The 26,630-nt window shown below is 34.2% G+C and overlaps 5 protein-coding genes across 5 annotated transcripts in view; 2 read left to right on the forward strand and 3 right to left on the reverse strand.

Moving 5' to 3' along the window:
• Window positions 1–4,798, forward strand: part of LOC125853711 (65-kDa microtubule-associated protein 5) — a 10,499-nt gene extending 5,701 nt beyond the window's left edge. The window contains exons 7-11 of the mRNA XM_049533443.1: window positions 1,446–1,594; window positions 3,118–3,205; window positions 3,826–3,899; window positions 3,975–4,049; window positions 4,296–4,798. Of these exons, the coding sequence (XP_049389400.1) occupies window positions 1,446–1,594; window positions 3,118–3,205; window positions 3,826–3,899; window positions 3,975–4,049; window positions 4,296–4,541 (632 nt within the window). The 3' untranslated portion in view covers window positions 4,542–4,798. The remainder of the gene's footprint in view (window positions 1–1,445; window positions 1,595–3,117; window positions 3,206–3,825; window positions 3,900–3,974; window positions 4,050–4,295) is intronic.
• Window positions 4,799–5,100: 302 nt separating this feature from the next.
• On the reverse strand, window positions 5,101–8,145 carry LOC125863836 (cytochrome P450 98A2-like). Its single transcript, XM_049543823.1, has 3 exons — window positions 7,620–8,145; window positions 6,148–6,548; window positions 5,101–5,944 (listed from the first exon to the last, which is right to left on the reverse strand). Exons 1-3 carry the CDS (start codon window positions 8,116–8,118, stop codon window positions 5,300–5,302), a joined length of 1,545 nt encoding a protein of 514 aa, XP_049399780.1. The 5' UTR covers window positions 8,119–8,145; the 3' UTR covers window positions 5,101–5,299.
• A 760-nt stretch (window positions 8,146–8,905) lies between these two features.
• Window positions 8,906–12,312, reverse strand: LOC125863842 (protein MAINTENANCE OF PSII UNDER HIGH LIGHT 1). Its single transcript, XM_049543827.1, has 3 exons — window positions 11,984–12,312; window positions 10,060–10,197; window positions 8,906–9,449 (listed from the first exon to the last, which is right to left on the reverse strand). Exons 1-3 carry the CDS (start codon window positions 12,167–12,169, stop codon window positions 9,057–9,059), a joined length of 717 nt encoding a protein of 238 aa, XP_049399784.1. The 5' UTR covers window positions 12,170–12,312; the 3' UTR covers window positions 8,906–9,056.
• Window positions 12,313–19,859: 7,547 nt separating this feature from the next.
• LOC125847796 (putative RING-H2 finger protein ATL69) lies at window positions 19,860–20,421 on the forward strand. Its single transcript, XM_049527495.1, has one exon. It carries the CDS (start codon window positions 19,870–19,872, stop codon window positions 20,371–20,373), a length of 504 nt encoding a protein of 167 aa, XP_049383452.1. The 5' UTR covers window positions 19,860–19,869; the 3' UTR covers window positions 20,374–20,421.
• Window positions 20,422–25,098: 4,677 nt separating this feature from the next.
• On the reverse strand, window positions 25,099–26,133 carry LOC125846866 (cytosolic sulfotransferase 15). Its single transcript, XM_049526549.1, has one exon. The coding sequence runs from the start codon at window positions 26,125–26,127 to the stop codon at window positions 25,111–25,113; it is 1,017 nt and encodes a 338-aa protein (XP_049382506.1). The 5' UTR covers window positions 26,128–26,133; the 3' UTR covers window positions 25,099–25,110.
• Between the last annotated feature and the right edge of the window lie 497 nt (window positions 26,134–26,630).

Below are 26,630 nucleotides of genomic sequence, written 5' to 3' on the forward strand. Positions count from 1 at the left end.
CCTTATGACAACTTTTCACTTCAAAATTACAACCACTTATTTGAATTAAAGTGAAATAAATTGGAGGGAAACAACATACACTTTTACAATTTTCAAGAAGTGTAAATAAGGGTATAATAGGAAAAAATTTGTTGTCCTTTCTTGATTTGTCAAAATGGACAACTAAATAGGGACAACCAAAAAAGGAAATATGGACAAGTAAATAGGGACGGAGGGAGTAACTAATTGATCAAATTTTCCTAAGTCCTCAATCAATTGGACTTGATATCTTTTAGTCATGTGAACAAACATTTTGCAAATACTAAGATTAAGAAAGTGTGGCACCGCCAATGAAAATTGTCTTTTATCAATATTATGCTTAGTCATAAGATTAAGACGTTTTTTTTTATTATGAAAAATCAAAAAAGTATTACTCCCTTTGTTCTCATTTATATTCACCAAATGAATTTCTACTTTATCATTTATATTCACTAAATTTAAAGTGATAATAAATTTTATACTGGTGAGAATAATAAATTTTAAAAAGTAATGATGTGATTATAAATTTTATTTACATATGAAACAAATGGTTAGTAGATATAAATATGGGGTTATTTTAACAAAATATAAACTCATGGATCAATTATTGTATTAAAATATCTCAAATCATGATATGAAATCACATGGTGATTCCATATCATGGTTTTTGGAGAATATGATATCACCTCTCATGATATGAAATTAGCGTAAAATCGCATGTCCAAACGCTGATTTCATCTCACAACACCATATCGTGATATGATATCGCATGGCCAAACGCCTACTAAATGAGTGCTCAACTGCAACAAGAAAAGGGATAAAGCATTAACCTATGGTGAATGGGAGGAGACTTTACCTCTTAGATGGCCTAAGCAAGTCATAAACTATTGGATGGATCCTCCTAATTCTATTTACACAAAGCTGAGTAGTGGACAGATGAAACCCACAGTTCTAGTAAGTTAGCTTTCTGCATTATAGCAATTCAACTAGCCACCACTACAGTGACTCAGTGCTTAGGCTGTGACTTCTTATCTTTGCAGCCTCTATTCCCACCCTCACAGGAAGATATGAATTCCTCCCTCAATTTTGCTCTCCTCTGTTTTCTTCATGAATGCTCGTTATACCTCTAGTGAAAAAATATATATGAAAATTGCTGGGAGAGAGTGTTATGGTCGGTATCAATTGACAGTTAACAACTCTGACTTTAATGAGTCAGAAGAGGATATGTATTTTTTTTGCTGAGTTGTGCATTCATTCTCAGTTTTTGTTGAACACACTATCCTGTACTTCGGAGCAGGAAAGCAAATGTTTCCAGGCCTCTTGCATCTTAACATGTCTATAGTTATCATCAGTAGAATTGAAAGATAGACGTCATTAATATTAGGTTGATGTTCTCTTATACAATTTATTATTATAATCCATTACAGGCAGTGATCTCTCTAATCTGCTTTCAAGCATGGATGATCAGGTGGTGAAAGCCAAAGAGCAAGCTTCAAGCAGGAAAGAAGTATTAGATAAAGTGGAGAAGTGGAAACATGCTTCTCAAGAGGAAAGTTGGCTTGATGAGTATGAAAAGGTATACCATCTACATAAATACAGGTGTTTACTTGTGAATTATACTCAGTTATGAATCATATGGAGCATATGTGCATAAAGTAAACCTCTTCCATTTTCCTGTTTTTTATCCTTATGTTGTAGGTCAACTTTATATCAACCGTAGATATGTCATAATCTGATACCCACTGCAAGCTACTTGGGGAAGTCTGGCATCTCAAACTTAGTGTTGGACCCCCTCCATCCCTCCCCTTCCTCTCTTATGGCGAGCTTAAGGCTTAACGTTCAATGCAGTGTGGACTTGCTGCTTTGCTTCACTCAAAAAGTGCTTTAGCGCACACCGAACACATCCACGAGTCTGTCTTAAAAGAGGACAACACTAAATAATAAATATAGTTTTCAAAGCGATATCCTAATTACTAAGAATTGGATAAATATGTTAGTATTTTGGCATAGAAAATTATTCCCTCGGTCCCAATTTAAGTGTCTTAGTTTGACTGAACATGGAGTTTAAGAAATAAAGGGAGTCTTCTGAATATTGTGGTCTTAAATTAAAGATGAGTGTAGTCCTTTAGATCTTGTGGTCTTAAATTTGCCACGTAAAATGTTAGAATTAGAAAACTTACTAAATATAAAAAGAGACGCTCTTTTTGAGACAGACCAAAAGGGAAAGTGAGACACTTAAATTGGGACAGAGAGTAATAATTTAGTAATGAAACTTTTAGTGACTTGTCATATGAATCATAACTTAAAATGGTTCTGATCTGTATTGACATGGTTTAGAATTCTTTCCAATTATTGCAGTTTTTCAATTCTTTGGTCCATATAATTGTAGTTGTAAGAATAGCTATTTTTCTTCTTGTGGTTACTTAAAATTTCTTTGATTCTTTTTTCATCCATGTCCTTTATTCACTAAAGCTAACACTTCAATTGGACTTTGCACTTAAATACCTAGTAGACACCTGACGCTTTTTCTATGTTTTTTTGTGATAACAGAGACATGCCTGAGGATTTGAGTGCATTGTTAATTTGCTGGGTTTTTTCTAAGTTATTGGTTTCTGTAGGCTAGTAACAAATGCTGTGGATAAGTGCAGCCAAAGTACTGTACAATTGGTTGATTATAGTTTGTATCAATCAGTCTGCTTATTCATTTCCATTGCTAAAAGTTGGCCACATTGGTAATTGGTTGTGTCCCACATATTGTTTGAGGTGCTCTCTGTGATACCCCCAGTAAACTGACCCTTTCTGTATTCCATCTTTTTTATGCTGGTATAAAATATGAAGCATAAGTGCAGTCCAGCAAAATTAGGTGATGACTTGATTTGCTCATCCATGCACTTTGTATCATTTTCTTCAATCACAAGTTCTTACTTTTTCAATGCTTGGGTGGCTTGCCTAGTTTTAGTCAGGCTTCTTGAGGGAACAAAAAAAAGGACGAAATGGTTGAGTACCTGATAGTTTAGAAGCATAACGTATCTCATGCTGCATAAGACATAGTTTGCAACTTGAGTTTCCCACTAAATCATGATTCACTTTTTTTAACAGGATGATAATCGTTATAGTGCTGGGAAAGGTGTTCACATCAATTTGAAACGTGCAGAGAAAGCACGGATTTTGGTCAGCAAAATACCATGTGAGCTTGTACTCATATATCTCCTTTGATCTACACCTCTTCCCTCATCCTCCCCTGATAGACCAGTATTAGTAGCTTCGTGATGCACTATTGTTTCCTTTTCGAGGAGAATTATGCATAATTGTGGATTTCTGTTAATTACTATATGAAGAAGCTAATTGTTTTTGGTCTTTATCCCACCGCTTTCCCACCTTCAAATTTCATCTGTTCTTCTGGTTACAAACATACTAGTTCACCTATTTCTCTTTGAAATCTTGGTTATCTACTCTGGAAAGTGGAAACTAATATTCGATTTTGGAGACTCTATGGCCTATTTGTTATGGCTGAACAAGTTTTGGTACTTGAAATTAAAGTACCAGTCAGGTCTATTAATTTGGTTTTCTTTTTATTTTTCCTTGTTACTTGGTGTATTACATAACTTTCGTTGATCAGTTAAGCCTAAAAGGTGCTCGTGGTCGATAGCTGATGTGGTAATCATTAACTAAATTATGTTCTTGGACACACTAATAGTATTAGGTTCGACATCAATGTATTTTCAGCACATTCTAATCTTAAGTGTGTTTGAATATTATATGTCAGCAATTATCATATAGTGACTGAAGTCTGAACCTATAATGCAGCTCTTGTTGAAAACTTGACTGCCAAGATAAAGGCCTGGGAGAAGGAGAGAGGAATGCCATTTTTGTATCACAAAGTGAGTTCAATATTGTTTTTTATTTAAGATGATGTTGTGGTACTGCACCTTCAGACCAGAACTTTTTGTGTCTAGGCCCCTCTATTGCATACTTTGGAAGAGTACATCATCTCGCGACAGGAAAAACAAGAAGAGAAACGTAGATCTCGGGTATTACTTTTTATTCTCTTGTCTGATACTTATTTCTGAATCTTTTGTTCAGATGTTAGTGAGGAACTGCTCTTAGCTGAGCAAGGGTCTGGTAATCAGTCTTTTGTTGGCTGTTTTGTGATTATGATTGAAGGGATGGTATATGTTACGCGAATGTAATTGTGTTTGATGCTTCGACCATGCATACCATAGTCAATATAGCATATGTATTTAGATTTGGATGATTGAGTAATGTATCTGTTTCAGGAACAAAAGCGGCTCCAAGATCAATTTGCTGTAGAACAAGAAACAATCTACGGTTCAAAGTCTGCCAAGAAACCTCTGGGTAATGCTAACACAGTGCCCGGAACTCCAAATAGTCGACGTATGTCTACGCCTTCAGGTCGTTATGGTGCATCCATAGGGAAGGAAAAGAGAGGAAGTGGTCATGTTGGTGCTGCAATACCCGTAAACTACGTAAGCCTTGCAAAGGATGATCAGAAATGTGGATGACTTTAGGACTGTAATTTTGACTTGTAGAAAGGTATACATATGTGCTGATTTTGCACAAGCTAAACCCACTGATCCTCCGTGAGGTAGTATAGCATATATTAGAATAATGGGCATGAAAATGCACATATCATCCTCTTCATTTTCTTTACAGCAACTTTTTTAGTATATGTCTGGTAATATTGCCCCAAGAGCCAAACCATTTTCTACTTTAATAGCAAAGGCTTACCTTTTAACATAAGTACTATCTTATATCTTCGATTTTGTACTGCACATGTTCCCATGCTTTGGTTATTGTATAATTTGTTGTTGCTACTCTTCTTTCTTCAATTGTTTTCATCATGATTTTTCACTACAGTATTTGCAGTACACACTTGCTTTTCCATATTCTTTACTTGAGTCGGGAGTTTATCAAAAATAGTTTTTCTACCTTCACAAGGTAAGGATAAGGTTGCATATATGCCACCCTCCCTAGATCCTACTTGTGATTGGATAAGAAAACAAAGATTTGACTATCATTCACTAAAACACGATCTCTTTAACCAACCAGAAACAAAAAAAAAATTCATGAAGTACTAGCTGATATTAAAATAAAAATAGTACAAAAGAAATTGGACTTGGGGCTCAAAGTTGAAATTTTTTGACGTATCACATACTGTAACAACAAAAAGGAAAGCAAAATAAAAAAGAAAAACTCTTTTACTGGGGAGTGTAACTTTTTGGCATATCCAATTCTTCCCCTTTAGTTTTTTTTTTTGTTTTTACATGTCGACTGCAATTCGTTTATACAACTCAGCTGGCAATCTGGGAGTGGCAACGGCCTGTAATGGAGTCCTCATGTAGGTAACAATTCCAGGGTTTTCACCCATATCAATCTCCTCTGGGCTCAATCCATTAGAAGGAGTCCAATGAAAATGGTGCAACAGATGGCCCAACATAGAGGTCACCAAGTTGATACCTAATTGTGCCCCTGGACACACTCTTCTACCAGCACCAAATGGGAGTAGCCTAAAATCATGACCCTTCATGTCCACATCTTCCTCAAGGAACCTCTCTGGTCTGAACTCCAACGGGTTATTCCACACCTTGGGGTCGCGAGCAATAGCCCAGACGTTCACGTGCACGTTGGAGCCCTTAGGAATGTCGTAGCCACCAATCTTGACGTTGGCGTTGGCTCTATGTGGGAGCATTAGAGGAGTTGGAGGGTGTAGCCTTAGCGCTTCCTTAGCCACGCATTGCAGGTATGGGAGGTTGGGGAAGTCTGTTTCGTTCATCACACGCTCATAGCCGATCACTTGGTCAAGTTCTTCTTGGGCCTTCTGCTGCACTCTTGGGTTCTTGATCACCTCAGCCATTGCCCATTCAACAGAGATTGCAGTTGTGTCCATTCCTGCTGTGATCATGTCCTGTAATTTCAGTGAAATCAGTTCAAAGCTCATCACAATTCACACTCACTATTATAGGTATTCATCTAAACATAAAATCTCATTTTAGCTCTTTTATGAGTATCAGAGAGACTCAGAGCGACAAAAGGCGAATCTCAGTGGATTCTAGCAGCAATCATTCTATCTCCTTTTGTGAGGAAAGTTTATACTACTAATTTGCTTACCCAAAGTAAGCCAATGAGAGTGTCTTCACTTAGGTCATATTTCTGTTGGAGAGTCAACAATGCATCAAAAAAGTGCTGCTTGGCGGCTCCTCCACTCTTCTGGCGAGCAAGGGTGTGCTCCTCCATAATAGCTCGGGTGAGACGGTCTCTACGTTCCCCATGCTTAGAAAAAGCATCCTCATCAAGAGGGAACATCCAGCGAAGCCATGGGATGTGTTCGGCCATGGCAAGGGATGCTCCAAGCTTCAATCCATTGGCAACAATCGCCTTGAACTCGTTTCCTTGTTCATCAATTACACCTTCAAAGTTTTCAAACCTCTTCCCAAAGGCAAGCCTTGTTATGTTGTTGAAGGCAACTGCTCCAAGGTACTTCTTCACTAGCAGACTCTTCCCTATGTTATCTACACAATTACCATATTCTTACATTTAACACCATATGGTTCAAGATTGTACACTCGAAATTTTCACAGTACTAGTGATCAGTAGGTTCAAACCAAACAAACATAGTTTTCTCTACAATTATTGACAACTGATCAGGAATATATGAAAACTTTTTTCTCATAAATGCACTTGAGTGATTCCCATTAGATAGTAGTTACAACAACATATCCAGTGTAATCCAATAAGTGGGGTCAAAGGAGCTATAGTAGCGGGTCTTATTCAAAGTTTGGTCTACCATTACCAACTCACCAACCACACCAGCTGTTTAAGGTGGTGCTTATTCACCATTTATTTTTCTATGTTATTATTATTTGGAAAATGATAGTAGGTTGATATTAGTCAACTCACCATTTTATTTGAGGCCATTCCCAACAACTCCATGGACCCAAAATGAAAAAGAAAACCACCAAATTTATCAACCTCTTACTAGAAAAAGACTATTTTGCTTATCTACTACATGAATACACTTTCATTGCTATAAATAACTTTTTCAAGTATGATAGATATTAACATTGTTAAGTCTTTCTTAAACTTCATATTCTGTCAAACTATGTCACATAAATTGGGAATAAGGGAATAGCAATTAAAGATCGAAAAAAAGGAGAAATTGAAAGCACGTAAATGTGCAAATTATTAGTATCGTCCCCGAACTATTGGCAGTCTTGAAAACAAGACTCTACTTGACTAACTAAACTTAGATACACTCTCAATACACTCCCGATATGCCACATGACATAACAAGTGGTATGAAACTCTTGTAGGAGCACTCCCGATATGCCACATGATCACAAGTGGCCTGAAACTCTTGTAGCATGGTTTTCTTAAATGAAAATTGAGAAAAGTATTGAAAACATACCTAAATTTGACGAGAATTTAGGAGTGTATTTCACTAATGTTGAAAGATCATGGATGTATTAGTTTAAGTAGTGTTTTCAATATTTGTCTCTCAATAAAAGAACTACTAATTACCAACTGAAAATACATTTAAGCAATAAAAAACAGGATTCAAATTATCAGTAAGAAAAACTTACCAGGACTACTGCAATCTCTGTAAATGGACTCCACCATGGCAGTGACTTCATCTTCTCGAATAGGTCTAAGGGATTCAAGCCTTTTGGCCGTAAAAAGCTCAATCGTACAAACCTTTCTAACCTTAACATAATGAGGACCATAATCAGCCCATATCAGATCTTGTCCATCTCTGCTAAACTTCGCCGCCGATCTGCTCCTATGCCGATCAGCCAACTGCTGGTCCTTTTCTTTCAGAACTTCCTTCGCTAACTCCGAGCTGGAAACGACGACGTTTAATGTCGACCCGAACCAAACCGAGATTACAGGACCGTAGGTTTCTGCCCACTCGTAAAAGCATCGGAATCTAACGGGCTTAATCTGATAGAGGTTTCCGACTACCGGCCATGGAGTTGGGCCCGGCGGGAGCTTGAATCGGAGACGGTAGTAGAGGTGATAAAGTATGTATGTGAAAATGAAAGCTAGAGGAATTGCAACAGGTAAAGGAATGGGAATAGCCATTATTAGTGATATTGAAGAAAAAGAAGGGTAGTAGGTGCTTTTATATTTATAAGAGAGGAGGGAAAAAGGTGGTGGAGGGAGTTGGTGAAGGGTATTTTAGTCTTTTGAAATATGGTAGTTGGTGCTTTTTGGTGAAGAGTTTTGTCTTGGTTTTTAAGATTAAAAAATGGAAAAACATGAAGGATTGAGGGATTTTTAAATTTGAAAAAAGAAAAATTATTAGGTATATGAAGATTTGATTGGTGAGGAAAATGTATAGTCAATGGGTAAAATTGTTAAGGAAGCATGACTTATAATTTCAACTATGAATTTACCTTCTTTTTTTTTATAATTTAAGGAAGTATTATGCACTAGAGTTTTACTCATAAAAGTTCAAACTCCGGAATAATATGTTGGAGTTCTTTTCTTTTTTTTTGCGTTTTTGTGGAGGGTAATTTTTTTTGTTCCTATTTTTCAATTACACGATTGAAAAAAGCTACGCCATTTTTACTAACTTCATAGTAAGGTCAACATTATGCTTAAGTATTCATTTGCCCATGGGTGAAACCTTTGGTGCAAAACATTGGCGCCCACAGTACAGTTGCTGAAGAACGAAATGTGGTTGGTAAAATGGCCTCACTTGAAGACTAAAGTAGGTTATGATGTTTGTTGATGAAACAAAGCATGGACAATGAATGAAAGGTTACAATTTTATGCTTAAGAGTCAAGTCTTTGTTATTGATGATGCTGTGATCAATTTGATTAGTACATTAATAATTAGGATTTTGTATAGATCTATGAGTATATATGATCATTGAGCTAACTCAATTAAGGATTCATAATTGATTTTTGACACGCAGAATAGTTCTCTTTGAATAGTAGTATTACAAAAACTTACTGAAATATGTATACTAGGTCATCTACAAATAAAAATATACAAGTAAACAAAATGATTTGTCCTAAGAGATGTTAGAACTTGAACTTGAAGTATCCTGAGGAGCTTCAGATTGGACTTCAACTTGTGGAGCAGGAGCTTCTGGAACAGAGCTTTCAACTTCTGGTGCATTTGCTACTTCTTCGGTTTCTGGTGCAGTTGGTGCTTCGGTTATTGAGGCTTGGACTATTTCCGCTGGCTTAAGCTTGTTGATATAGTAGCTAAGGGATGGTCCCGAGTACTCCACTGTTTGTACCAGAGGAGGTGAGTTCCTCCCAACTTGAAGGAGAACTGATGAAGCAGCTGCAACAGAGATTAAGGCTATCCCAGCTGAAATAGCTGCGGTGTTCTCTGCTCCATCAGATGAGGTGCCTGCAGTCCCAGAGCTGATAGCACTTTCTGCTACATAAACTGCGGGCTGTTGCAAAATTAAGCAACATCAATAACACTGATAAAATAACAGCATTTCATACAGGTTGTCAAACAGTAATATCTCCTCTTAAAAACTACCAAAAGAGAATGATGATTCAGTGTAACATTGCCAAGATATATATACTTTCACCCATCATATACTTGTTAGTAATTCCGAAGAATTTTAGACAGAATCCTAGCCACCTTGATCAAAAACTAAGTGAGAGGCCATCGGGCAGGGGAAAAAATCGAGTTAATCAAAAGAAGCAACACGGCTTGTCTTGTAAAAGCATAAGACTAGCGATTGGTATGTTATGATTCATCATGTGACTCCTTTTTAGATCACTGATATCTCTAGAATATGAGGTCGGAGATCTCTGTACTTCCTCAGCTTTACATGCCTACATCCTTTGGCTATCCACTTGGCTCTAAATATGAGGTCGATTTCTATCATGGTAAAGAATCAGATCCTTCCCAATTCGCTGTGAACCTGCTATGATAGTTTTTCGTGTCAAAAGCTACTGCATGTCATAATATGAAACTTCCTTTGCTCTATACCACCTGAACAATGTAGTTTTAAGAGAATTGATGTCTTTGCAGAACATAGAAGTACTAACCTCAACAGAGTATATATTTGTCTGCCCAGCAGTATCCTTCTCAACATACCCTGTCCAGCCACGAGGCTTACGCGGTGGAAATGTCCCAACCACTTTGGTGTTGTCCATGGCTACCCATTCCATGCTCACCTTCCCAACCTGTTTCCAATATAAAAGATGAATCACAATATTTTCCAGTGTGAACTATCATCTTGCTAGATGGTATAACATGCAATATTGATCCACTAATGGTTGTCAAAAAGCTATTCAAGTAAAGGCTGAAGAACAAACAAACTCAAAATTACCACAAAGAGTGTATAAGCATCGTTTGCAATTCTGTTTTATGAGCGAAAAATAACAATTACATGCTTCCTGTACACTTGTAAACTGGCTTAACAGTGAGGTCATGAGATGCCGATGGAGCCCCTTTTTTTTTACTGAGACTCCAATTATGTGTTTTCTACAGTAACATCCTCGAAATAGCTAGTTGGAGAGTACTTCTTTAGATATTAATATCTGAAATAACAATTTGACTGCATAGCGACAATTTGTGTCTGAAGCAGGAAACATACATTTGATGTGTTGAAAACAAACATAAATTACTAGGAAAATAAGATGGATTGCTTAGTAAGCAGTATCTGAAAATCAAGCATTCTGGAAGATATGAAAACATTCAAAACGGAGCAATACCACAAAACAATGCTGCAAATTTGGAACCAACTATCAACTGCAACCAAAGATAAGAACTTGTGACAAGTTTTCAGTCATGTCTAGGTAAATATGATAGGTAAGTCCATTGGGAAATCTGAAACTTTAGTAGTGGCACAGTGTGAAATATGAAAAACGCCTAAAAATGCATTCACTGTCACCATCATGGATAAAATATGAGGCCACATAGAAGTGCATACGGAAACTGAAGATGATGAAATCAGAGGTAAAATTGACATCATCTATGATTCTGAGATATTATAGAACATGCTTTCGCATCACACACTCTTATTCTCATGATTAACTCTCCTTCCACGGAAAGAAAAGACGAAATGTTGCAATCATGTAATGAATGCAACCTGACATACAATGTATCACAAACAAGCATAACTCATGAAAGAATTTACACCAAGTTTGTGCCTTCCTTCACAAACTCATTCAAGAGAAAATACGAAAGCTTCATTATCCACAACCTTCCTACAGCTAGCCATATCAAATGGTCTCTTAGACTCTTACTCCAATACATTTTCTCCCCAAAAGAATTTCAATTTGTGTTGGTCCTTCTCCCAACTCATAGCAAAAGATTTCCTCACTAGACATGGAAAAAGTATTCCACATGCCTCAATATGTATAAACAAATACAACTCTCATGTGCAGCTTTTCCAGAATTAACTCGTCAACCTCATACATTCTAAGTGAAATCAAACTGCTGACATCTTTACTAGTTGCAGCAGTATACACAAATATATCATTATCATCCACAAATGCTAGAGCACAGTATTCACACTCTTTAGGCAGCAACTTTTAGTGTCTCCGGAAACATAAGTTGGCATACTTAAAGCTTATGGGTTCAGAATTCTAGTCCATTCAAGCAACATATTCTAAATTACTAATTTGTATTTATTCAATGGATTTCTCAAGACACATAGAGGGTTTGGACAAAGCTACTTGGTTCATCCGAACCTATAACCTGCATAATAGCTCCGGCCTGGCCTATAATTACAGAAAATCAGTTTTTTCTTTAGACATAATTATTATCCAAGATCGTTTTCGAGAGTTGGCTACGTACCTAAACAATTCCCCAAAACTCTAAAAAAGGGAAAACTTTTCACTATAGAGAGTGCAAGATTCTACATACCCACTTCCTTTTTTCTACATCTGTTAACAAATATCAATAGAAAAACACAAATTCAACAGTAGTTATATAAATTGAAGAAAAGCAAAGAGGAAATTTGACCTCCTTCTCTGGGGCACATTCTTCAGCATTGCAATCAGAATCATCAGTTGAAGCCCGAATTCTGAATCGAACGAGACTCTGTCTTTGCCTCAATTTTGAGTCCTTTTGGTATGTGGAAAAGCTCAATCTTCCACTGGAAGATGAAGCTATGGTGCAGCTGTTTGCTGATAAAGCAGCACAAGCCATTATCTGCAAATTCGTTTGTAGCCCAAAAATGGTGGTGTCTCTTGGGTATATTGAAGTGATGAAGAAGCAGAACCACTTGTAGAAATTTCTTGCTTCTTCGATTGGCTGTGTTTGAGCCTCCAAAATCCTCTTATGGTTTAGTTTTTGTGGTTTGATTTGAATGCACGTTGAGTGGGTTATGAGTCTCTGATTCCATTTCTCTTTTAAATTGACAACTATATCCCTCCCTTATTGTCATTTTGTGCCATTTCCCACACAAGTGTTTGTCAATTTTTATTTATTTATGTTTGGCCTGAAAAAATGAACAAAAGCATGAAATTGATAAAGGAAAGAAATAACAATGAATGGTTTTTAGATGATTGCATATCTATAGATTATGGATTGATCTAGGATTTTAAGGTTATGAGTTTTGAATTCATAATTTATTTCATTTATTGGGTTTGAAATAGACTATTGAGTGGCCCCCAGGCCAAGACCTAGTTCGAGTGGCAAAAGGTGAAAGATCTGCGGCTTAGGTCGTAGGTTCAAGCTTCACACCACGCAAAGCGAAGCCCGATATTTAAGTAGGAAAGGGTAGAGGGGCGGGCCCATTATCCACAGAGTTTACAAGGCTATAATTGATCTAAAGGGCGGGTCACAGGCAGATTTCACGGTTGTAAAAAAAAAGACTATTGAGTGAAATTCTTAACAAAGATATAAAGTCTGATTAAACTTATTAAATTATATCAAACTTATAACATATATATATTGTTGGGTTTTAAAAAGTGTGAATGGAAAAGGAAGAGTTGTGACTTTTACGAAGAGTTGCGACTTTTACGAAAAGTTGTGATTTTTATGAAAGGTTGTGACCTTTTCGAAAAAATGTGACTTTTCCAAAGGGTTGTGACATTTCCAGTAAGGCACAATAAAAACTTTTTCACACTACCCTTTGTTTTCTATAAATTGAGGGATTTCCTCTCATTCTAAGAGAAGCAATTTTGTGGACTTCTACTACTACTAAATCTAGTATTCTAAGTGTACTTTACTGCCGTTGAGTGGTTCGCTGACACCGTGATTTTAGGTACTGATACACTGGTGAGTAAGATCGTTCTATCCTGGAAGGATATATTCCATTAACCTCGGGTACTTGAGGGAATAATTTCCTTAAGGAGACACTGTGCATTCAGTGGACTCGATTTTCTTTCTTTGAGAAAAATATTTTGTATATTATTTCTAATCTGTTTCTGATTCTATTTTCTCTACTAGTTTTAATTTTCTAGTTTTGAAAATACTCTTTAAACTTTGTTGTTTCTTATCAAAATCTTCAAAGTTTTGTTCTAAGTATCTTAAGAATACAAGATGAACAACATATATTACAAGAGATTAACCAGACCCTACAAGTAAAATGTCTTAATTTGAATCGAAGTGGCATGTGACAAATTATAACACCATAATGAGTCGACGAAGTAGAGTAAGCTTAAGATATGTATGTTTAACAATATAGGTAGATAGACTAATTATATGCCAAATAAATCCATCTCAACCACCTTACGGGAAATTCAATTGCATCAGTCACGATTTGAGTTTTTTAACATATATTTTAAGATTTGAGTTTCTTAACATATATTTTAGGCTAAAGATATTAAATGATTATACTATTTGATATTTTGGTGTGAATGAGGTTTGATTTAGTAATCTTTAAAGTTATCTTATGAATAAAAAAAATGAAGAAATTTGTTCAAACGTACTAAAGAGCTAGAAAAGAAATCATATATATATATATATATATAAAAGAGAATCTTAGGCCCGCCTACGTGGCGCCACCATAAATCAGAATTCACTTTTAATTTATTTATTTTCAAAACTAGCTTTCTTCTTTCATGAAAAGTTGCGACTTTAATGAAGAGTTGCGACTTTTATGAAAAGTTGTGATTTTTATAAAAAGCTGCGACTTTAATGAAGAGTTGTGACTTTTATGAAAGGTTGTGACCTTTCCGAAGGGTTGCAACTTTTCCAAATAATTGTAAACTTCCGATAAAGCACAATAAATATTTGTTCACACTAACATTTGTTGTCTATAAATAAAGGAATTTCCTCTCATTTTAAAACAACGAAAATTCTGAACCTCTTCCTCTTCTTATTCTTTACAATTAAATATTTTTGTAATTTACTCATGTTGAGTGCCTCAGTGACACCATTGCTTATGTTACAAATTCTGATATGTATTTTTACAGTCATTAATTTTTGTTTATATTATTAAGGATAAATGATAAGTTGTAATAATTTTTATCTTCCTTTACATTTTTTTTTTTTATGTAGGATAATATAATGTTTTAGTTTTAGTGACTGGTAGGTTTCAAGTATTATTATATATATTTCGTGATATTAAATTCTCACGCGAAGCGCGAATAATTTTACTAGTATAATAATAAATTTAAAACAAATCAATTTAACATTCTTTTAATTTATTCTAATATGTTTATGCTCAGGCATACATGACTGAAATACATACTAAAGTTGATTAAAGTTTTAGTCATATACTTCATAAATAATATATATATACATATTCTTTCACCTTAAAATTATCTAATATTAAATATTTGTACCAAAAAAAAAACATAAAAATTATTACTTGAACAAAAATATATTTCAGTGGACTATGTTGGGCCTTTTCTACTTATGGTGCAGTCAAATAGAAAGGAATTGAAAACTACAACAGGCCCTCCAAGACAGGGTGCAATCTCATAGGGGAATTTGGGCCAACCTTTAGAGACCATAATTCTGAGTGTAGCTGTTTTTTATGTAGACGTTAACTTGCATCACGTAAATCGTAATTTTGAATCATTTTTTTTTCCCTGAAAAGTCCATAGTTCTAGATTGAACTAAGGCATATTCTTTCTTTGTTTAAGGTCTGATTCGGGTTCAACATTTGTTGATCTATATAAAATACCAGGTCGGGTATGACCCTATCATTCCATAACACATCGATGCCCTATATGTTTTAGCCCAATTAAAATTTCGACGAGTTGATCTAACTCTCTCATTTGACACCTTTTCTTTTCTTTAAGCTTCTAGCACATTACAGTCCTCTGGAGGGACTTCCTTTTCAGCATGACCAGTTCCTTCATCCCTAATCTAATCTTTTTAAATAGAATATACATAAGTTAAAGTATATATTTATTTATTTTCATATTTAATTGATCAAAAATTTTAGAATTTATTTTCTCTAAAAAAACAAGTTACTTAAAAATGAGAAATATCACGATAAAAGTATGGAAAACAAAATTCATAAATGGCGACCCACGTTATTAATTGTCTCCTCTCCGTCCTATAATATACCACCCTTCCACTTGTAATGTTTGCTCGGATTAATATATAAAATACTTTTTAAAATAATATTTTCTATTTACTTAACAAATACAAGAAAGAAAAAAAGAAATTTATTTATTTATCGTTTTTTTTTATAAAAAAAAATCTCTGTACCAATCTATATATATATATAAAGCTGGATATAGAAAATCTGATGTGGCACCTCTCTATGACCAGCATTTCTATTTATCTTTTATCTAATTTTTTTTGATATTTTGTTTTTGTTTTTGTTTTCTATTTTTTATTTGTAATTTTTTTAAAAAAAACTGAAAAATATTTTAATGCACTACATCATGCTCCTTTAAAACTTCCATCATACTAATACACATTTAAGTAAATGGAAGATGAAAAGATCAAAACCTTTTCATGTTTCATAATTGTTTATAATTATTTAGCCTATAAAATAAAATAAAATTGAGTATTGTAATCAACAATAGTGGAATCCTTCACTTTCTCTCTTCTTCTTCTAATGATGATGATGAATGTATGGGTATGAAATTTTAATATTGAGATGTCGAGCAAACTAGACCTTGTCATTTTTTCAAGAAAAGGGAAAGAGAGAGTATCTCATGATCCTTCTAAAGATATTGGTGATGATAAAACTTCTAAAGATATTGGTGATGATGAATATACGGATATCAAATTTAGTCATTGATATGTCCAGCGAAATTCTAGACCTTGTGATTTTTCCAAGAAAAAAAGAAAGAAAGGGCACGAACCTTCTAAAGATATTGGTGAAAAGAGAAAGATTATGTAACAAAAATTTCTTTTCAAAATAGAAGTCTGTTTGAAAGAATGTTGATTTCTTCTATATTGAGAGAAAAAATTTTCATATTGATTAAGAAATTTATAGGAAGAGTAATTAGTATTTCAAAGGGTAAGAAAATTTATTTAGAGAAAAAAATTAATCTATTTAGGAAATTAGTATTAAATTTAGGAGAAGAATAAGTATTCTACTAACTCCTTTCTTTTTTTATTATGTCATAATTTCTTTGTTTATATCTTTAATTAAACTTTATTTTATCTTTTGTTATTTAGCTTTACTTAAAATTTACAAACGACATTATTTCTTCTTCTTTAGGCTACTAATTTCTTTCTTCTTTTATTTTGTTTTATTTTTTTGTGTCTTTAATTAAAGTTTTTTTTTTCTTATTTTTATATTAACGTTTTTATGTATTTTTTTTAATTTCTAATGCCTGAAATTTTATTTGTTTATTCCTAGAATCTAATTATTATAACTACTTAAGAATTGTAGTGTTTTTTTACGGAATTTGGTTTTGACATTTTTCTTATAAATTTTAGATCATTTCCTAGTCCAACATTGATAATTATATGTTTTCAAAAATTGTGCCTTTTTCAAAAGGTTGTGACCTTTCCGGTAAGGCACAATAAGAACTTTTTCACACTACCCTTTGTTNCTTCTATATTGAGAGAAAAAATTTTCATATTGATTAAGAAATTTATAGGAAGAGTAATTAGTATTTCAAAGGGTAAGAAAATTTATTTAGAGAAAAAAATTAATCTATTTAGGAAATTAGTATTAAATTTAGGAGAAGAATAAGTATTCTACTAACTCCTTTCTTATTTTATTATGTCATAATTTCTTTGTATATATCTTTAATTAAACTTTATTTTATCTTTTGTTATTTAGCTTTACTTAAAATTTACAAACGACATTATTTCTTCTTCTTTAGTCTACTAATTTTTTTCTTCTTTTATTTTGTTTTATTTTTTTGTGTCTTTAATTAAAGTTTTTTTTTTCTTATTTTTATATTAACGTTTTTATGTATTTTTTTTAATTTCTAATGCCTGAAATTTTATTTGTTTATTCCTAGAATCTAATTATTATAACTACTTAAGAATTGTAGTGTTTTTTTACGGAATTTGGTTTTGACATTTTTCTTATAAATTTTAGATCATTTCCTAGTCCAACATTGATAATTATATATCTTCAAAAATTGTGACTTTTTCAAAAGTGTGTGACCTTTCCAGTAAGGCACAATAAGAACTTTTTCACACTACCCTTTGTTTTCTATAAATTGAGGAATTTCCTCTCATTTTAAGAGAACCAATTTTCTGGACTACTGTCGTTGAGTGGTTCGCTGACACCGTGATTTTAGGTACCGATACACAGGTGAGTAAGATCGTTCTATCTTGGGAGGATATATTTCATTAACCTTGGGTACTTGAGGGAATAATTTCCTTAAGGAGACACTGTACATTCAGTGGGCTCGATTTTCTTTCTTTGAGAAAAATATTTTGTATATTATTTCTAATCTGTTTCTGATTCTATTTTCTCTACTAGTTTTGAAAATATTCTTTAAACTTTATTGTTTTTTATCAAGTCTTCAAATTTTTGTTCTAAGTATCTTAGTAATACAAGATGAACAACATATATTACAAGAGATTAACCAGACCGACCCTACAAGTAAAATGTCTTAATTTGAATCGAAGTGGCATTTGACAAATTATAACACCATAATGAGTCGACTAAGTAGAGCAAGCTTAAGATATGTATGTTTAACAATATAGGTAGATAGACTAATTATATGCCAAACAAATCCATCTCAACCACCTTACGGGCAATTCAATTGCATCAGTCATGATTTGAGTTTTTTAACATATATTTTAAGATTTGAGTTTCTTAACATATATTTTAGGCTAAAGATATTAAATGATTATACTATTTGATATTTTGGTGTGAATGAGGTTTGATTTAGTAATCTTTAAATTTATCTTATGAATAAAAAAAATGAAGATTTTTTTTCAAACGTACTAAAGAGGTAGAAAAGAAATAAGTTTATAAATAAAAAAACACTTCCACTCTAATTTTAAAATTGGAAAGATAGGCACGTACTTCACGGGCCGCCACCGTCGCCTTCGTCAACTGATATAAGAAAGTAGTGTTGTTTAACTTTGTTTTCATTATCTTATATATAGAGAGATAATGGATAACAAAATATCCTGATGGAAGTTAAAGATGAAATCAAGTTAACTCTCATTTGTTCTAGTCGTCTTACTAGATAGAGTTATTTGATATTTCCATTGCTAATAGAAGGTGACAGATATCCCGTACAAGTTCGAACATCATGGTCATTAAAAAAATGGAATCAATTCACACTTTTGTTCAGTCCCAGAATTTCCTCCTCTTCTTAAGCTATAAGCCCAATTCCCAATGTAGACCTGGATCTCATTTTCAAACTCACTGTAGACTGTGTAATTTCTAATGCACATGATGAACATTGCAAATTTGGAATTAGGCCAAACACATATATAGCCCCTTTAACTTGTTCATATTTTTTATTTTGACACTTTATCTTAGCATTGTTCTATTTTAACCCTTAAACTCCATTTTTTATGTTTCATTTTAATACGAAATATTATTTTTATGATTTTTTTATTTTTATATATATTTTTCAATGGCAACTTCTTATTTTAAATTGACATGTGCAATTAATTTAGTTTTAAAAAATAAAAATTAACAAAAAATAATTTTTTAAAAAAATAAAAATTTCTTTTTAAGAGTGTTCTGTATTTTTGTGTGAAACATAACCGACGAAATTGTGTTGGTTTTCTTTCTTTAAAATCACCGACAACCTAACAAAGTCAGTCAAGTTTTAACATTGTTTAGTAGTGTTATTAGCAATGAACAAAAGTCTTTTTTTTTAGTAGTGTTATTAACAAAGTCAGTTGAGTATTTTTGAAGATGGGTTTTTTTTATTCGTATTAATTTATATTAAAAATNCAAAGTCAGTCGAGTCTTTTTGAAGATGGGTTTTTTTTATTCGTATTGATTTATATTAAAAATTAAAAGTGAGTATTTTTGTTAAATTTAGATAGCCTAGATGATAAAAAAAAAGTAGTGTTATTTAATTTAATTGAATGTTTAAGAAAGAAAATCAAAGAACTTCTGTCAATTTATTTTCATGCAAAAATACAGAGAAATATCAAAAAATAATATTATTGTTTGAAAATTTTTATGTTCATTCGCGAATGTTTAATATTTTACGAAAATTAACAGGCACACGTCTATTTTTTAAAAATAAGAAATTGCTATTGAAGAACATAAATAAAAACAAATCATAAAAAATAGTATAAGTGTTTAAATTGTACATAAAAAATGGAGTTCAAGGATTAAAATGAAATAAGGTTAAGTTGGAGTGCCAAAATGAAAAATAAAGACAAGTTTGAGAGGTTGCGTATGTGTTTGGCCTTTGGAATATGTATCTTAGTATTAACTATCATTTATTCTGACAACATGTACTAACCTCATTTATTTCGTCCCCTAATTTTCTTCTTCTTCAATTAATTTGCAGCTACACACCTGAACAATTCACACACACAAAAAAAGAATGTCCATATTTAACTTACCTGCAGATTCTGGGATCAGCCTCAATTACGGCATCGCCATGGCCGTCGGCATTTTGATTCTCATTTCCATCATCATGTTCGCCTCCTACGGTTGTCTTCGTGTAAAATTAGCCGGAGATTTTACACCATCATCATCGTCTTCTTCAAATGAGACTAATAATAATAATTACAACATCTATAGCTACTTCCTGGGATTGGATCGGCTGGTTATAGAGTCATTCCCCAAAGTAGTGTTGGGTGAAAGTAAGAGATTGCCTAGTTCGTTTAGTGATACGAATACATGCGCAATATGCTTGTGTGAATATTGTGTGAAGGATTCCGTTCGTTGTATACCGGAATGTAATCACTGTTTTCACGCCGATTGTGTTGACGAATGGTTGCAGAAGAGTGGGAGTTGTCCGATCTGTAGAAGCTCTCTGGTTTCTACCTCCGCAGGTTCAACACAGCTGCCTGTGCGTAATTATTATATGTTTAATTTTGTATAGAATTAGTTCTAGTTTGAAATATCTTTATTTTTTAGTTTGAAATATCTAATCATTCTCACACTCGAAAGTCTCTTTTAGCTCGTTTTCCCTAGTAAAAAATTTTATCCTATAGTTTGTGTTAGGAGATGATGATGATCAAAATGGTTTCTTAGTGTATGGGCTTAGGTTCCATTTTGTTCTTAATGTATAAATATAATGGAAATAATTTTTAATATATCTTAAAAAGTGATTAGTTTGATCATGAGTTATCTAAGTAGGCGTTTGGCCATGTTATACCATATTATGATAGGGTATCGTGAGATGAAACCAGCGTTTGGAGATGCGATTTTACGCTGATTCCATCTCATGAGATGTGATTCCATATTCTCCAAAATCCATGATTGGAATTATATGGTAATTCCATATCATGATTTGAGATATTTTTAATACAAAAATTGATCCATAAGTTTATAATTTGTTAAAACAACCCCATATTTATATCTACTAACCATTTATTTCATATGTAAATAAAATTTATAATCACATCATTACTTTTTAAAATATATTATTCTCACCGACATAAAATTTATTATTCTCACCAACATATAGTCACTTTAACTCACACCAATCGATTGTTAAAGTGATGAAATATTTATGGTCTATGAGCATGAAAATATAGTTGCGGATGGTATTGACCAACAAATGGCTCAAAGTAACAATGTTGGTTCGTCTTCTTGGTCACATGATCGAGAAATGCAAGTTCAACTTGAGAAAATTATCCATATTATGTGGGAGAATTATATTAAAGACTAGTACACTACAATTTATGTTCAATTTTTTTTTAATTAAATTAAAATTAGATGAAACAATTACTTAAGTGAAGAACAAATAGCTTTGTAATAATTTATTATGCGATTTTATAAATTTTTATTTTTTTGATAAGATTGAATAAACAATTGGGGCTATTTTAATAGTCTTACAACTTATGAGATTTTTATGTTTATGAGAAAATATATAACACAAAAATTTCATATCACATGTCCAAACAAAACTTCAATTTCATCTCATGATTCCATATCATGATACCATATCATGATTCCGTATTAGGATACCATATTGCATTGCCAAACGGGAAGTAAAATATATTTGTTGTAATATAAATTTAGAGGATAGAATGTGATTATTAAAAAAAAGGGAAAAAGGACATATTTACCCCCGAACTTTAAAAAATGGTACGTGTATGCCCTTCGTTAGACTTTGCGTTCACATAAGCCCTTGCCGTCCAATTATAGGTACACACATGCCCCTCTCACTAACGGCTCCTCATTTTTTACACGTGTCTTAAATCTAATCAACTATCCATTTGACCTTTCTTTTTAACCCATAAACCAACTACCCGCCCCATAAACCCAATACCCACCCAATTTCCTCTAAGATATATCCTAATTAAAAGACCCAGAATATGATGTTGAAAATGTTGGTGGTGCTGCTGATGATGTCGATGTTTCAACAAACACCTCATCATCATCCTTCAGCGACTCATACCTATACCCATAATCATATCCATATTCCTCAGCGGCTTGTTGCTCAACCCTAGCTGCCTCCTCCGAAGACAAAACCAACAACCTTTTGATCTCCTCCCTCCTCGCCACCGAACTCCTCCATTTTCGTCTAACCACAAAACCTAACACCGGTCCAAAAACCACCACGAACGCCGCCACCACCAAGCTCGAGAGAAACCCTAGATCCCCTTCCACGACCATTTACACAAACCCACAAACAACAACATATCACATCCAAACCCTAATCCTTCCAAATTCATAGAGCTCTATACTACCCCCTCCACCGATCACGATGTTGAAAATTCTCCACCACACAAAGATCAAAACTTTGCATGCACACATAATTCAATCAACCAAAATTGTGGAGAAATCAAGAGAGAAAAGTGCAATAAAGTCACTGGGAGAGAGAAGATTCTGACCCAAAGAGAATTTTTTTTCTCCTAGAACAAGAATTTAGAGGATTTTTTTAAAGTTTGAAGTTTAGGAGAAAATTGAAAAAGGAAACTAAATAATAGGATTGTCACGCCCCGAGCTACCCCCGAGACGCGGACACGGGACCTAAGACCACAAGTGATCTCAAGCTAACCCTGCAGGCATGGTCATGAGCGTACTAAAGAAAATAAACTGATGCGGAAGCTAAATCATAAATAAAATGAAAAAAAATAGGGAATACCCATATACTAAACTGAGATAAATGAAAACTGATGAGTTTAATACAAAGAAGATATTAACTCAATTCTAAGCTGAATCTAATTATGTCTGAAATAAGCCTCTAAACTGACTAGAAGTGTTGGGACATGGCCCAGCTAAGTCTAGAAAATTTGAAACTAAACACTAAAAATACTGAAAACAAACTCATGACTATTGTCCTCGGAGAATGAAGAATCACCACCGATTCTACTGAACTGGAGATTGGGAACCGATCTAAGTGTGATCTGGATACTGAGAACCTGAACCTACATCACGAGAAGATGTAGCGCACGTATGCGTCAGTACTTGAAAGGTACTGACCATGCAAGATAGAGTAAAGCTGAAATAACATATAACTGAACAAAGCAATAAAGCAATGAAATAATCTGAACATGATATAGATACTGAAAATACTGAATACTGAGCTAACTGATGCAATGACCAAATTTATAACATGCTGAGACTGAATACTGACTGTACTGAAATATGGTCAATGCAATAGAGTCTGACTGAACTGTGGGAGCTACTAATAACCGACATAAAATCACATGAGCTAAATGTGGAATCCGATGTATACGCCCCATCGCGATGACCCAATACACCCGGTCAAAGGTGTAGAGGCATGTTGGCGTGATAACTAAACTGATGTTGCCCACAAAGGGGACTTACACCTACGTGGCTAGTAGTTCTTGGACTATATGTGTACGCTGAACCCTAGTCCAACTCGGTATTATGCTTCTCCCAATTAATTAAGTGATTAACTGGTTATGACTGAATTTCTGTAAAATACTGGATAGTTTAAAACTGAACATGTAAACTGAGAATGCAACAATTAATCTGATAATAATGCATTAATAACTGAGGCATGTATAACTGAATAACTGAGATATCTGACCTAGCATGTGTAATTCAAGAACTAAAGAAATACATAACTAGGATTCTGAAATTCATGCAATAAACTGAGAAATAACATGATAATCTGATTTGGAACATTTAAATAACTAAGTCATGATGATCTGTGGAAATTCTAGAAACCGTAGGTCTGTTCATAATCATGGAATCGAGAATCTGACTAAATTCTAGGGACTTAATGGGCGAAAGGAACCCACTAGTGAAATTCCACATACCTGATGATGAATTCCACGGAGAAATCCTTTGATTCTGGGCTGGAACTGAAGAAAATTGTTGCGTTCTTGAACTAGGGTTCTTGACTTCTCTTCTCCGCTTACGCTTTAATTTTTCTAAGTTTGATTAATGATTTGACTTAGGTAAGTCCTAATTATGTTTCTAGGCTAAAACTGACTAAAACCTCATGACTTAGGGTCTAAACGACGTATCGTAGGGGTTAAACGAAATAGGAAAAAACCAAAAGACCCCTGACTTAACTGTTGTCGGAGTGACCGACGGATTGGACTGACGGTCCGTTGATTGGAGTCGTCGGTCGAGTCTGCCCGACAGGGCTTCACTAAAACGAGCATAACTTTTTACTCGGATGTCGAATTTTAGCAAATTCAGTGGCGTTGGAAAGAGGATTCAATTATCTATCATATTATAGGTCATGGGACACATAATTCTTTTTGTGCTAAAAGTTATGACCGTCTGAAGTTGACTGAATCACAATTTTCATCTAACTGACTGCTGACCCTCACTTACGGTCAGACCTACGGATCGTACATCGAATGACAGTCCGTGCTGGTCGACCGTAGTTTGTGTCAGAGGCTGGATAAGGGAAGTCTCGATCTACGGACCGTGGTCTGATCTACGGACCGTGGGTATGTCCGTGAGTCGGGACTTAGCTAATTTTCTGAGCTAGTTTGGGGAGGGGTTGCAGTGGTGAACCACGAACCACCAGCACGGGCCGTGGTTTGACCTACGATCCGTGGATGGCAACCGTGGGTTGCACCTGCAATTTCTCAAAATCTGCATTTTTGGTATGTTTTGGATTCGGGGTGTTACAAGGATATATCTTAGAGGAAATTGGGTTTATGGGGCGGGTAGTTGGTTTATGGGTTAAAAAGAAAGGCAAACGGGTAGTTGATTAGATTTAAGACACGTGTAAAAAATGAGGGGGCCGTTAGTGAGAGGGACATGTATGTACCTATAATTGGACAGTAGGGACTTATGTGGACGCAAAGTATAACGGAGGGCATAGACGTACCATTTATTAAAGTTCAGGGGTAAATCCGTCCTTTTTCCCTAAAAAAATGACAATACAACAAATTGAACCTTATATAAAATAGAACTTTTCATTGTTACATAATAACAATACAATATAAGTAAAAACATTCAAACAAGTTATTAGGGGTTGTTGGTACGCGGGATGTGATAAACAAAATATATACTTACCTCTTGTTTTATTCTACCATATTACTATTTTAGTATAAATAATAGGATCGATTAAATAATCTCAAGATTAATTAACACTCAAATCAAATAACAAAATAAAGTTATTTTGAAATTATTCTCATCCCACGTACCAAACACAAATACGCCTTGATTTGTACAGTCAACTGACTGTGAAGGTAATCCCTGAGCCTTCTAATTTCTCATCCATAACATTGGAAAGTCTCTCAAACATGGAAGGTGTAAAATAATTCCTCCAATCCCCAATCTCACCTTTCCTGAACAAATCTCTGTTTTCAAAGTCTGAAATTGCTCCTTTCCCTTGCTTATTCACCTCTAAATCTTTCATGTTCTGGAAACTACAAAGATTTAAGATATCTTCAATTACTCCTTCTTTTTCCTCTTCCTCTGTAAAAGGGAACCCCAAAAACTCGCCTAATTTCTTCAATTGATTACATGCATCTACTTTCATCTCTTCATATTTCAAGAACAACACCTTGTTTGGTGCAGTTTCTCTCCAGTAACTCAACATATGGTCCCAGTAAGGACCATACCCTGTAACTCCCCTGCAATACAAATCGAATGCTTCCTCAATTGGAAGAGGACCCATAGATTCAGGCCTGATTTTGCAAACGTAATGCCAAATTGATACAAAGGTATCAAAAGGGTTCCTGCAAATGTAAACAATTTTGCAATTTGAGGTCTTAATTGAATCGGGTAATGCACCGAAAGGTACGTGGGTTGCGACAATCCTCGGAGAAGGAAGGAGGGAGAGATCAGGGAGGCGGTTAGAATCAGCGTAAAGTTTGTACTCGAGGAAGGGTACGAGTTCATGAGGATTGTGAGTGAGCAAAGGGTGATTATGGTGAACATTGAAGTTGTTCCGGTTAACAATGGCGAATGTGAGTGCTTTTAGCCAAGTGGTGCCGGATTTTGGTATGGTGGCGAGTATCACGTCGGTATCTTGAGCTATAAAATGATTTTGTACAGAAATTATGGCTCGGATTTCCTTGGGTTGACACCAGAAGCCTTGGAAGAGGAACAAATTGGGTGTTCTCCATCCTTTTTCTTTGGGTAGAGTAGTAAGAAACTCATCAAGCTCTTCTTCACTTAGAGTTTCTTGTTGTTTTGGTTTTCCAGTAATCGATTGGCTGTTGAAGATATGTGTGGTGCCTGTCATTTTTGTGTGTTGTGATGACAAGGATTTGATTTTGCATGAGAATATAGAGCTACATATATAGTAAAATACTAGTAATAGATGTGGTCCGCAGTATTTTTATAGTATTTAAGTTCGATTAATTCAGATTTGTGAAGAGCTCCATTCGGGACATAGCTTTGCTATTAAAGATTTGTTTCATATTTAAGGCTTCAAACACAAGTTCTCCATCCTTTTTATTTGGGAAGACAAGTAAGAAACTCATCAAGTTCTTCTTCACTTAGGGTGTGTTTGGTATGAAGGAAAATATTTTCCATGGAAAATGTTTTCCTAGAAAATGTTTTCTTGGAAAACAAGTTGGATTTTGACTTATTTTTCCATGTTTGGTTGGTGAGTAGAAAAGATTTTTTGTGTTTGATTTATGAATGAAAAATGTTTTTGAAAAATTTCTTTTATTTTTACTAGAGTAGAAAATAATTTTTGAAATTGAAAATATTTTTTATAAATAAACTTAATTTTTTTTGGGG

The sequence above is a fragment of the Solanum stenotomum genome, chromosome 1 (genome assembly GCF_019186545.1).
Source record: "Solanum stenotomum isolate F172 chromosome 1, ASM1918654v1, whole genome shotgun sequence".
In the NCBI taxonomy this organism is placed as follows: domain Eukaryota; kingdom Viridiplantae; phylum Streptophyta; class Magnoliopsida; order Solanales; family Solanaceae; genus Solanum; species Solanum stenotomum.